The 14,281-nt window shown below is 32.0% G+C and overlaps 1 protein-coding gene across 1 annotated transcript in view; it reads left to right on the top strand.

Annotated features, from left to right (window-relative positions):
• Positions 1–7,793, top strand: part of LOC114325303 (uncharacterized) — a 30,974-nt gene extending 23,181 nt beyond the window's left edge. The window contains exon 3 of the mRNA XM_028273333.1: positions 7,608–7,793. Coding sequence (XP_028129134.1) covers positions 7,608–7,726 — 119 coding nt within the window. The 3' untranslated portion in view covers positions 7,727–7,793. The remainder of the gene's footprint in view (positions 1–7,607) is intronic.
• Positions 7,794–14,281: the final 6,488 nt, after the last annotated feature.

The following is a 14,281-nucleotide window of genomic DNA, read 5'->3' as shown; positions in this document are numbered from 1 at the left end:
GGTGAATATACAATTCTTAATTGTGTGTCAAAACATGTGCACTAACTATGTCTTAAAACCCACGAAATTTAATTTGCATACCTCAACCGGTTTTGGAGCAATAAATAAATCGTTAGTTTGTAAGAAAAATTTTAACACCCCGTATCTCGGAAACAAATGAAAATAAAATAACAACATATAAGTTATTTTTAACTATTTTTACGTATATTATACAGTCTTAAAGTTTGGTGCGTTCCTCTCCACTCACCCTGTATAGTAGATTTAAAGGGCGCTAAAACATGTCCCGCACGCGGGCGCCAATCAGCCTTGCGGGGGCCCTGTCCACCGTTTCCAGTAGTCTTTTTGTTCTGGCTGTGTGGGGTCTTGTTTCTGGTGGTCTAGGTCTAGATCTTACCTACACTGGCTTTATAAATTCTTGACTTCATCTCAGTGTTAATAAGTTGGTTTCACCATTTGGTGTTATTAAGGCATCCTGCCAGTCTATCTGATTTTTGTACTTGATTTCTCACTTCTTTGTCCAGGTCTCCGTGGCTGGACAGTGTAATTCCAAAATATTTTATTTCCATTACTTGTTCAACACTGGTGCCATCAATTTCTATTTAAGATTTGATTGGTTCTTTGCTGATAACTACCGTTTTAGTTTTTTGGCATGAGATTGTCATATTGCATTCTTTTGTTCTAAGTTAAATCTGTGGACTGTTATTGTAGACTATCTTTATCTTAGGATATAAGTATTGCGTCGTCTGCGTAACAGAGTATGTTTACTTTTTTGTTTTCGATTCTGTATACCCTGCCTTTGTTGACACTTTTGATGATTAATCATTCTGATGATTTCATCTGATGATTCATTTTGATGATTTCATCCATGATTAAATTGAAGAAAATAGGGCTCAATGAGTCCCCTGAATTATTCCGTCATATGTCTATAGGTTCTGTAAGTTGTCCATCTAGGTATTCTGATTTCCATTTTATTGTTTTTGTAGATATTTTCAATAGTTTTTATATCTAGGGAAACTTTTCTATTATACAGAAAATGGATTACAAAATTCAGTCTAACTCTGTTAAATACTTTCTTCAAGTCAATAAGACATAGAAATGTTGGTCTCTTATATTTTAGTGAGTTCTCAGTAATTGGCTTTATGACGAATATTGCATCTGTATTCGGTCTTCCAGTACGAAAACCCTAATATTCATCTGCTAGACGTATCGTCTGATTTATTAGATAGTTCTTGTAAAATTTTAGTTTTATATTATGATAAAATTGATCCAAATAATGGCATAACCCAGACATCCAAAGTGAAAGTTATCCTCCAACACCAAATTATTCTATATGGTCCACATAATGTTCAGAAAAAAGTCGCACCATTTTGAGCGTCGGGTTTGGGGGGAGAGGGGGAGAAATCTGTAAATTCGTACTTTTTTATGTTTTTCGTCAATATTTCTAAAACTATGCGGTTTAGCATGAACCACCTTCTGCACAAAAATATTTTACATTAAATTTGAAATAAAAAAAGGTCCTATGCCTAATCCTTCTAAAATGAACGGTTCCAAAGTTACGGAGGTAGTATAGTGTAATTGGTCCAAAAAAACGCCTGACCCAGACATCCAAAGTAAAACTTTTCCTCCAACACCAAATTGTTCTATATGGTCCACATATTGTTCAGTAAAAAGTTACATCATTTTGAGCGTCCGGTTTGGGGGGGGGGGAGATGGGAGAGAAGTCGGTAAATTACTAGTTTTTTTTACGTTTTTCGTCAATAGTTCTAAAACTATGCTTTAGCGTAAACAATGTTCTATACAAAAATGTTCTAAATAAAATTTAAAACAAAAAAGGTCCTATACATATGTAATTGTTATAAAATCAACGGTTCCAGAGTTACGGATGGTGAAAAGTGGAGGTTTTCGATACTTTTTATATTATTTGGACAATTGATGATGATTTTGGGTGGTGAGGTTGACGTTTCTTCAAGGGCTTATCACTAACATACCATCGGCCACTGAAATAGCAAATTTTATTTACAAAAAAATTTCTTTCATCAGTAATAATATTATAAATTGCCCAAAAAATATAAAAAGTATCGAAAACCTCCACTTTTCACCCTCCGTAACTCTGGAACCGTTGTTTTTATAACAATTATGTATTGGACCTTTTTTGTTTTAAATTTTATGTAGAAAATTTGAGTATAGAACATAATTTACGTTTAGAAATATTGACGAAAAACGTAAAATAACTACTAATTTACCGACTTCTCCCCCCCCAAACCGGACGCTCAAATTGGTGTAACTTTTTACTGGACAATATGTGGACCATATAGAACAATTTTGTGTTGGAGGAAAACTTTTACTTTGGATGTCTGGGTTAGGCCTTTTTTGGACCAATTATAATATACTATCTCCGTAACTTTGGAACCGTTCATTTTAGAAGGATTATGTATAGGGTATAGGGCCTTTTTTATTTCAAATTTTATGTAGAATATTTTTGTATAGAAGGTTGTTCATGCTAAACTGCATAGTTTTAGAAATACAGTAGACTCCCGTAAGTTCGGCCTCGGTTAGTTCGGTCTCCGCTTAGTCCGGCCGGCTCTCTGAGCATTAGAAAAGAAAATTCAGAAAAAAATTACTGACTTTTTTTTAATGTGCAATAATATTTTTAAATTTTATTAGGTCTGGAGTTCTGTAAGTATTGTTTTATAGTATTTTTGTAACGGTCTATCTTTTCATATATGTTAAATATATGTCAGAGTATTCCTCTGTGTTGTTTTCTACTTAATGTACAAGTGTTTTGTTTTTGCTAGATCCATACAAACAATAAATGGGCATTTTTTAGATAAGCATCGGTCAGTTCGGCCACTTTTAAGTTCGGCCTAGGGTCCGGTCCCGAGGTGGCCGAACTTACGGGAGTCTACTGTATTGACGAAAAACGTAAAACACTACGAATTTACCGATTTCTCCCCCCTCTCCCCCCCAAAACCGACGCTCAAAATGGTCTGACTTTTTTCTGAACATTATGTGGACCATATAGAACAATTTGGTGTTGGAGGATAACTTTCACTTTGGATGTCTGGGTTTGGGTCTAGTTATACCATACTATTTATAGTCCAGGGCGCATCTGTTTTGAGATGGACGTTGAGAGGTGACTCAAATTTTTTTGCAGAAATTGCTTGAAAATGACTCAAATAATAATATTTGAGTTATCCTCCCACTCAAAATGGTCCGGAACATTGTTTAAATAATCAAAATGTCAAAATATGAAGGAAAAATTCGATTTTTTTATTGGTTTTTTTATTATAACTTTAAAACTATTAATTTCTGAGAAAAATTGTACTAACATAAAAGTTGCGTAATTAAATTTCCTACAATATAGAATTGGTTAAAAATTTAAAAAATAGTCACCCTTGTTGCAAAATAGCAATAAATGCGAAAAACCCATACAAAAACAAGTATTCGCATTTTACGTTTTTCAACCATTTATGCTACACTTAGGAACTTCATATTTTACCCAGAAAAACTTATGATATAGTAAAACAGCACTATAAATTTCATTAAGATCGGGTTAATAGATTTTGCAAAATAAATTTTGCAATCCAGCTTTCGCAAAAAAAATTCATTTTTTTAAAATGTTGCAGGACTGAAAATAAAGCAGATAGAAAGTTGAATTTTTTTTGCTTATATAAGTGTACTGTACCTTTCATCTGCAATTTGTAAAATTAAGATCGATTAATTACCACGGCATCAGGAAATTTTTTAAATAAACATTAATTTTTGGTGCTACTCGCAGGACATCGGTGTTCGATTCACACAAGTTGATTTCCACCAAAATTGCTTCCAATCTTTATCTTATATAGTATTTTCTTACTTTATATTTTGTTGTATTTTAATATTTTAATTCCATAAAAATCAAACTAATTTTATTATTGTTTGTGAAATATTGTTTAAATAATTGCATATGTTTAAAAATAATAAACTTTTATTCTCAAGTTAAAATATATGAACAAAGAAAGTTTTTGCTAAAAAAATTGTTATTTCAAAGGATGTGTTTTTATTTTGCAATAAACAAATTTATTTATTTATATCGAAATGTAATAAAAATTAAAATGTATCAATCATTATCAAAGGTCATTGTAATGCCCAATCAGAGCAAACTATCCGCTGTCCTGCGCGTAGCACCAATAATTAATGTTTATTTAAAAAAATCCTGACGCCGCGGTAGTTAATCGATTTTAGTTTTGCAAATTGCAAATAAAAGGTACAGTAAACTTCTATCAGCAAAAAAAATTTCAACTTGCTATCTGCTTTATTTTCAGTCCTGTAACATTTTGAAAAAATGAATTTTTTTTGCGAAATCTGGATTGCAAAATTTATTTTGCAAAATCTGTTGAACCGATCTTAATAAAATTTACAGTATTGTTTTACTGTATCATACAGTTTTTGTGGGTAAAATATGAATGTCCTAAGTGTAGCATAAACGGTTGAACAACGTAAAATGCGAATACTTGTTTTTCTATGGTTTTTTCGCAATTATTGCTATTTTGCAACAAGGGTGACTATTTTTTAAATTTTTAACCAATTCTATATTGTAGGAAATTTAATTACGCAACTTTTATGTTAGTACAACTTTTCTCGGAAGTGAATACTTTTAAAGTTATAATCAAAAAACGAAGAAAAAATCGAATTTTTCCTTAATTTTTTGACATTTTGATTATTTAAACAATGTTCCGGACCTTTTTGAGAGGGAGGATAACTCAAGTATTATTATTTGAGATATTTTCAAGCAATTTCTGCAAAAAATTTGAGTCACCTCTCAACGTCCAAATGTACTAATATTTTTACAGATGCGCCCTGTAAAGCGCCCAACGAATATTTTACTGTGCAAAATAAGAAGAACGAAAGTAAATTGCAAATTACATTGTTGTTTATTGGAATAATTATTAGCGCCATTTACTTTCGTACTTATGTTGCACAGTAAAATATTCGTTCTACAACGAATGTTTTGGAAGTAATCCAAAACAGGCGTATGTTCGTGGAATGGCCCATACTTAACAAGTTCATATCTTTCTAGTTTTCTGGTTGTTTTATCTCCTTTTTTTTAAATAGTAGAATTAGTTCGCTTGTTTTCTATATTTTCGGTATTTTACTGTTTTATAATTTTGTTAATTAAGGGCATAGGTGCAAAATCTCGCCTATCAAAATGTTCAATGTGTTTTAAATGTATTCATTTTTTTTTCGAATCCTGAGAAAGCTGATAAATATTTTTGAAACATTTAAAAGCAGGTATTTGAAACATTTAAAAAACACTATAGAAGTTTTCAGGGACTTTCGGCCCTCGGCAAAAACGTAATCTTTCATTCTGCGTTTAAATTTTTCAAAAATAATTATTAGTTTTCTCAAGATTCGAAAAAAATGAATACATATAAAACACATTGAAAATTTTGACAGGCGACCTTTTGCGCCTATACCCTTAATGTTTTAATTGCTCTGTCATTGCTGCTCCACAATATTTCAGTAATTTGTTTGGTATTCAATCTTTACCTGCAGCTTTTCAAATATTAACCTCTTATTTGTGGTAATTTCTGGTGTTTTCGGTTCTAGTATCATTTGTTCTTCCTTTGCATAGAGCTTTTTTAAATAGTCAATCTCTGTATCCTTTTCTATGTGTTTCGGTTATATTACCTCTAGATTTGGTATACTTTATCTCAGTTCTTTGACCTCTTATAGAGCGCCATATTTCCTTTTGCAGACCATAAAAATCACGTTCCATTTTTTTCGAAAAACGTTCCCGGTAGGGGAAACCCGGGCAAAATGGGGTACTTAAGGTTTAAATTAGGATTTAAAACACATCTGTAACTTTTAAGGTCTGGAAATAAGCCAGATACCATTGTTATAGTAGTAACTATTTATTAATATAACTTAAAGTTAAAAAAAGTAAAAGATTTTCTTATCATATAAAAAAACAAAAAAGAATGTAAAGTACCCCATTATGCCCGTCATATAGGGTAAAATGGGGTACCAAATTACAACCAAGAAAAAGTTATTGACAGAATTCGCATACAAGTACTGCTTCGTCATCCTCATCTTATACACCTGCACATTAATTTTTAGCCCATTTAAGGCAACTGGATCAGCTTATCCATCCTTATGTGGAACTTAAATAAAAGTTTCCGCAGAACCAGTCAGTGTCACTATCTTCGCCTTCTGAATCTGACTCTACTTTTTTAGTTTTATTCAATTGCGATTTCTTACTCGTCAGTGATTTGGTTTGATCATCGGCTATCTTACTTGGTATGGTAAAAAGGGTAAAGACTACCAATAGGTATGGTAAAAAGGGTACCCCATTTTACCCTACCTATTGGTACCCCGTTTTGCCCAAAGAGCAGATTTTGAGATTATGACCTGTTTAAATTATTACAAGTTTTTATTTTTTAACATAATGACAAACGAATACTCTAGAACACATTCACTGTTAGTTAGAAGTAATAATATTAAATAATAAATTGTTTTAGTAATAATAACGATGGATTATTTTTCGGCCGATATTATAACTTGGTTAACTAAAAACGCAGATGTACTGTTTACAACAATGGCCTAACAGTTAATTATATCTGCTTTATGACAGAAGGCGTAAACAGGCGTCTATAATATAATTTCATTAACGTCGTAGAGATCGAGCGAGTGATATTGAAAAAAAAGGGGTACCCCGTTTTAGGCAGATACCCCGTTTTGCCCGCCTTTTCCCTATTATTTTTTAATCTTCTTACAAGTGAATGTGTTTCGTTTCTTGTGGCCTTTATAATTATCGTATGTCCTTTATGTCTTAGTTGACATGTATTTTAGGTAAACTTTTTCTTTTCTTTACATTTTTCCTTCACTTCTGTACAAAACCATGAAATTCTTCGCCTTGGATTTATTTTATTAATGTTTCTTTCACCAAGAACTTCCTTGGCTGATATTTCCATCATCATCATCATGCAACCTCTTCTGTCCACTGCTGGACATAGGTCTCTCCCATTCTTCTCCACTCTTCACGATTCTGTGCTTCTTGTTGCCATTTCTTGGATATTCGCTTAATGTCGTCCATCCAGCGTGTTGGTGGTCGTCCTTTTCTGCATTTGTCTTCTCTTGGGCGCCAGTCAATTAGTTTTCTGCTCCATCTTGAGTCTTTCAGTCGCACTATGTGACCTGCCCAATTCCATTTCAGCCTGGCTATACGTTCAACGACATCAGTGATACCTGTTCTTTTCCTTAAGTCTTGGTTCCTTATTTTGTCTTTTTTTGTCACGCCGAGAATCGATCTTTCCATGCGCCTTTGTGCCACTCGCATTTTTAGTGTTTTTGTTTTTGTGAGCGTGAGAGTTTCTGCTCCGTATGTCATAATAGGAAGAACGCATTGGTCAAATGTCTTCCGTTTCATAGCTGTCGGGATGTTGCATGTCTCTTAGTGAACCATACGCCATATTTCCATCATCGACTATAAATTTAGATTTTTAAAGATTTCATAAAGACTCTAATCAAGATTTTAGAAAAAACTGAGTTAGGTACCTATGTATTTTGAAATATTTATTGAAAAATAGGCATCAACACATTTATATTTAATAAAACTTATTTTTTAGATCAACTGCCATACCAATGCAAATACGCCGACTGCAGTTTTCTTCACGCGAACACTTGCCAAGAGCATAAATTGATCACAGCTTGTTGTTGTACCAGTTTGTACTTATACAAGAAATAAAACTTCTAATGTTTATAAAATAGGTTTTATTTATTTTTAATAGTTAATAAATATTTATATTGCTAAATTAGTTTTCATTACAACTTTTCGTACAGGATATTCAAGTTCGGGGTAAATAATAGGTTGGTAATATTATTCTGAAGCTATCTCCTTGTAGCAACTTAATACAATTTACAGGTATTAGTGGGAATTAACCACAATTTTAGTTTTAAAACCTAGTACCGGCATGTCAGAAGAGCAGACCACAATCGTTGCATAAATAGAAGATCTTTCACAGATGAAGTGGGCGAAGCACTGGAAAAAAGAAATCTACAAGAAGGAAAAACAGTGAAAAAAAGAGATTAAAAAACGGCCAAATTGTCTAAATAAAAGAGATGGAGGCATCCGGTTGCCTTCGACATGAAAACTACTGCTAAAGAAAGCATCGACCGCTTTACCTACCAATCCAAATCCCGCCGTGAAGAAAAATCTCCGCGCCAATCCAAATCCCACCGTCAAAAATCTTCGCGCCAGCCCTACCCACACGCCACTCCAGCGAACCTCGGTACAAATTGAACGCTGGTGTCTGGGGACTCAGGAGACTGAGACCCCGAAAGCCCTGAAGGTGACGTCAAAGAGGACGTCGAAAGCTCGGCCAAGAGAATATCAACGCGGTTCAAGCCGGAAGCCTAGTGAGATTAATTTTGATATCAATTCTTGTCATGATATTGATTTTAGCTTTAAGTTTCATATGAATATACACTAAGCATCAAAATTAACGCACCACCTTATGGGACATTTCTGATGTCTCGTATTTCCTAAACCTGTTGTCCGATTTGAGTGATTTTTTTAGTATATTATAGCTTTATTATTCAAGAATATCGATGTAATAATACTATTGCTAAACAGATAAGTGTCTTTGTATACCGGGTGTAGCAATGATAGTGTGTTTTTTTTCTCAAAGTTTGGAACACCCTGTGGAATATTCTAGCGTATATAAAATATTGTAATTAAAACTAACCTATAGCCTTAGGCTTTCTTAACATTTTACTTTTTGATTCATTCGCTTATGTGTGATAATAAAAAAGTTAGGTACTTTACCAACTAGCCATGTTATTCATCAATACAGGCTGTTTCTAAATAAGTGCGACAAACTTTAAGGGATAATTCTGCATGAAAAAATAATGACCGTTTACTTTATAAACATATGTCTACAAATGCTTTGTTTCCGAGATACGGGATGTTGAATTTTTTCCAACAAACTGACGATTTATTTATTGCTCTAAAATCGGTTGATATATGCAAATGAAATTTGGTAGGTTTTAAGAGGTAGTTATTGCTCATTTTTTGACATACAATTAAGAATTTTATATTCACCATTGGCGTGCATACGGGATGTATCTAAAATGTTTATACCCGTATGCACGCCAATGGTGAGTATAAAATTCTTAATTGTACGTCAAAAATGCGCAATAACTACCTCTTAAAACCTACCAAATTTCATTTGCATATCTCAACTGGTCTTAGAGCAACAAATAAATCGTCAGTTTGTAAGAAAAAATTCAACATCCCGTATCTCGGAAACCTGTAGCCATTTGTAGACATATGTTTATAAAGCAAACGGTCATTATTTTTTCATGCAAAATTATCCCTTAAAGTTTGTCGCACTTATTTAGAAACACCCTGTATTGATGAATAACATGGCTAGTTGATAAGCTTTTTTATTCTCACACATAAGCGAATGAATCAAAAAGCAAAATGTTAAGAAAGCCTAAGGCTATAGTCGAGTTTTAATTAAAATATTTTATATATGCTAGAATATTCCACAGGGTGTTCCAAACTTTGAAAAAAAAAACACACTATCATTGTTACACCCGGTATACAATGACACTTACCTGTTTAGCAATAATATTATTACGTCCATATTCTTGAATAATAAAGCTATAATATAATAAAAAAAATCACTCAAATCGGACAACGGGTTTAGGAAATACGAGACTTCAAAAATGTCCCATTTTTAAGGTGGTGCGTTAATTTTGATTCTTAGTGTATGTATCATTATTTTAAATGGCATCTCTTTTTCAAAGAGACTTTTGACAATACCTCAAAACGTAAACAAATCTCACAGAATCTTCCATCACATTTATCTCTTCAATTAAAAATTAAATAGATTAGATCACAACCATTAGCTCTAATTTTTATTGATCTTTTTTGTACAACATCATTCTCATTCAAAAATATTTAAACTATACATATAAATATTTAAACTATACCTACTGTGTGAGTATTCATTTGACTAATCATACCTACAAAATGAAACTAGCAACCTACAATAAAACTGGTTAATATTTATAATTCCGTGGATTTTATTGTATAAACAATTTTTTGGTCAGATTTTACTATTAGAATTGTGTAAAAAATTCGACAAAGGAGTTGTACAGTATAAATACATTAATAATAGAGCGTCTCCCCCATTAGCGAAATTATTCCGATTCGATTTTTTTGTACAAACTTACTCAAAAAGAGGTCCTTATAACAAATCCACAGGGTGCCAGAAGGTGCCGTGGCCGAAAAATTGTTTAAACAATTTTTTTAACAAATTCACAAAAATTATTTTTTCAAATGAAGTAAACATTCCATTCAACACTTGAATTATTTTTTCATTTCGAACAATTTTTTTAGATAATATGGGTCATTCTGAACAAAAAATGTCTCTTAGCATTTTTCTCTAAGATTGACCGTTGTTGTCGAGTTATACGCGATTTAAAATTTGAAAAATACGAAAATGGCCATTTTCAAGGCTTAATAACTATATTAAAAATTATTATTATGAAAGTCAAAAAGTGTCAAAATCAAATCTAAGACCCCTCCTTCAAGATACTGAAGAAACTTTTGTCAATATTTTATTACAAAGCTCCTATTTTTAATTATTAACAATAATTAGCGCTATACTCCAGGCTCTATCCTCGCCTCCGTTAGCGAAATTATTTCGATTAGATTTTTTGCACAAAGTTACTCAAAAAGAGGTCCTTACAACAAATTCACAGGGTGCCAGGTGGTACCTTGGTCGAAAAATTGTTTACACAATGTTTTTAAACAAATTCACAAACATAATTTTTTCACTTCGAACTATTTTTTTAGATAATTTGGGGCATTTCGAGCAAAAAACGTCTCTTGTGATTTTTCTCTAAAATTGATTGTTGTCGAGTTATACGCGATTTAAAATATGCGAAAATAGCCATTTTCAAGGATTAATAAATAAGCCTATCGCGTATAACTCAACAACAATACATTTTAGAGAAAAATCAAAACAGACCTTTTTTACCCAGAATTACCCAAATTATCTAAAAAAAATTGTTCAAAATGAAAAAATTATTTTTGTGAGTTTGTTTAAAAAAAATTGTTTAAACAATTTTTCGACCACGGCAATGCCTGGCACCCTGTGGATTTGTTAGAAAGACCTCTTTTTGAGTAACTTCGTGCAAAAACATCTAATCGAAATAATTTCGCTAACGGGGGCGACGATACAGCCTCTACTATAGCGCTAATTGTTAATAATTAAAAATAGCAGCTTTGTAATAAAATAACGACAAAAATTTCTTCAGGATCTTGAAGGAGGGGTTTTAAACTTTAGTCCAGAAAGCCACTGCGCATCCGCTAGGGAAAATATTCTAATTAGGATTTTTTGCAAAATCTTACTCAAAAAGGACTACTTTTAACAAATTTGCATGTTACCAGGACCAAAAGGTGGTAAAACATTTTTTAAACGTTTTTTTTGTTTTTTTCCTAAAATTATTTTTTTTGCATGGAAAAAAGTTTTTTTAGGTTTTTTGGATCATTCCAAACAGAAAAGGTCTTTCGTGACTTTTCTCTAAAAATGATAGTTTTTGACATATAAGCGATTAAAAATTGAAAAATTGCGAAATCGGCCATTCTTAATCCTCAAAAACTATATGAAAAACTGAAAATTTGAATGTTGCCAAGGTAGGTAGATATTCCTTAAACATCGATTGAAGAAATCACGAAGAGTTTTTTGCAATACAATATTCAAAACTCCTTTGTTTTTTAATTGCCAATCAAGCGTGCGCGACACTATTTTCAACCGACAGTATGGTGCAAATGAAAGGAATAAATTCGTTATTTCGTAAACCAGCGACTTTAACGAAAAATCCCGAAAGAGGTCGACTTTTATTTTTAAGTTATGATATTGTGGCATATATGGTATACTAGTGACGTCATCCATCTGGACGTGATGACGTAATCGATGATTTTTTTAAATGAGAATAGGGGTCGTGTGCTAGATCATTTGAAAGGTTCTTCAATTCTCTATTCAGTAATACAAACATTTACATAATTATTTATACAGGGTGTCCAAAAAATTTTTATTAATTTAAATTATTTGACAAAAAAATAAGTCGAAGGAGACCCTGTATAAATAATTATGTAAATGTTTACATTACTGAATAGAAAATTGAAGAACCTTTCAAATGAGCTACCACACGACCCCTATTCTCATTTAAAAAAATCATCGATTACGTCATCACGCCCAGATGGATGACGTCACTAGTATACGATATACGCCACAATATCATAACTTAAAAATAAAAATCGACCTGTTTCGGGATTTTTCCTTAAAGTCGTAGGTTTACGAAATAACGAATTTATTCCTTTCATTTGCACCATACTGTCGGTGGAAAATAGTGTCGCGCACGCTTGATTACCAATTAAAAGACAAACTAGTTTTGAATATTGTATTGAAAAAATCTCTTCGGGATTTCATCAATCGATGTTTAAAGAATATCTACCTACCCTGGCAACACTCAAATTTTCAGTTTTTCACATAGTTCTTGAGGGTTAAAAATGGCCGATTTCGCAATTTTTCAATTTTTAATCGCTTATGTGTCAAAAACGATCATTTTTAGAGAAAAGTCACTAAAGGCCTTTTCTGTTTGGAATGATCCAAAAACCTAAAAAAACTTTTTTCATGCAAAAAAAATAATTTTAGGAAAAAACAAAAAAAAAACGTTTAAAAAATTTTTGACCACCTTTTGGTCCTGGCAACATGCAAATTTGTTAAAAGGAGTCCTTTTTGAGTAAAATTGTGCAAAAAATCCAAATTAGAATATTTTCCCTAGCGGATGCGCAGTGGCTTTCTGGACTACTTTGCTTTGATCACTTTCTGACTTTCATAATATAATTTTTAATAGAGTTATTAAGCCTTGAAAATGGCCATTTTCGCAATTTTCAAATTTTAATTCGCGATTAACTCGACAACAATCAATTTTAGAGAAAAATCACAAGAGACCGTTTTTGCTCAGAATGACTCAAATTATTCTAAAAAAAATTTGTGAGAAATGAAAACATTGTTTTTTTGAATTTGTTTAAAAAAATTGTTTAAACAATTTTCCGACCAGGACACCTCTCGGCACCCCGTGGATTTGTTATAAGGACCTCTTTTTGAGTAAGTTTGTGCAAAAAAATCGAATCGGAATAATTTCGTTAACGGGGGCGACGATACAGTCCGGTCTATAATGTATTTTTAAAACAATATTTTAAAGACCCTGTTTTGATAGATATGTAATTTTTAATAATTTAATAGATATGATGCATACGTAGAAAAATTCTAATGTTAGATAGGTAGATATTATAAGCCAGTCGCAAAATGAGAAAATTAACAATTTCACGGAAAAATTTATTACAGATATCTGATCAATGGATTCTTAAATATTAAAAAGTGAAAAAACAAATTATTTTTGCAAAAAATGTTTTTAAATAAGCTGTTAGAAAACTGTTGTTTTTTGCTAATGAACAGAGAATAACAATGTAATTTTTCATGATAATATATCTTGCTAATCAGGTGGATTGAAAAACTAGTTTAAAAATACCCTTTTACGACCAATAGAAGTCAAGTATTTGTTAAACATCATATCCCTTTAATTTATAAATATTAAAAGTTGAAATTTTCGCAGATTGGCAATGAATAGCTATAGTCGGTTCGCTAAACTCAGACACAACTAGCTAGTGATTTTAGTAAGTAATTTTGCCAATTTAGTAAAATTGTCAAAAAAATAATTATTAAATAGTTAATAATTGCTAAATAGTTAGTAATTTTGGCAAAATTGGCAAAAAAACAAAAAAAATTATCTACTAAAATCACTAGCCAGTTGTGTCCGAGTTTAGCGAACCGACTATACATATATTTTATGATGCAATTGATAGTTTTTGCGCAGACCCTGCCGAAAGTAAGTGGCGGGTGAAGAAGTTTAGGACCTGCCAGATTTTGAGATTGGAACTTAAAATTGCAGCGCGCTGAAAAATTTGCAATAGCTCCGGTTTTAAAAAACGTAGCCCCTTTATTATTTTTTAAACTGGGATAACTGTATGGAACTGTTAACAACAACATGAAAACATTTTTTTTGCAATAATTATCTCAGGAAACTATTGATGAATTTGAATTGGTAAAAATACAATTACAACTGAACCATCTTTTCATAACACAATTCTTTCACAAATGATTAGATATCTGTAATATTTGTTCACCTGTTTTTTTTCTAGATTAAGGTATTATGTTTTCAG

This window comes from Diabrotica virgifera, chromosome 6, assembly GCF_917563875.1.
Source record: "Diabrotica virgifera virgifera chromosome 6, PGI_DIABVI_V3a".
Lineage (NCBI taxonomy): Eukaryota > Metazoa > Arthropoda > Insecta > Coleoptera > Chrysomelidae > Diabrotica > Diabrotica virgifera.
The sequence above is the reverse complement of the archived record's forward strand: the minus strand, read 5'-3'. Positions and strand labels throughout refer to the sequence as shown.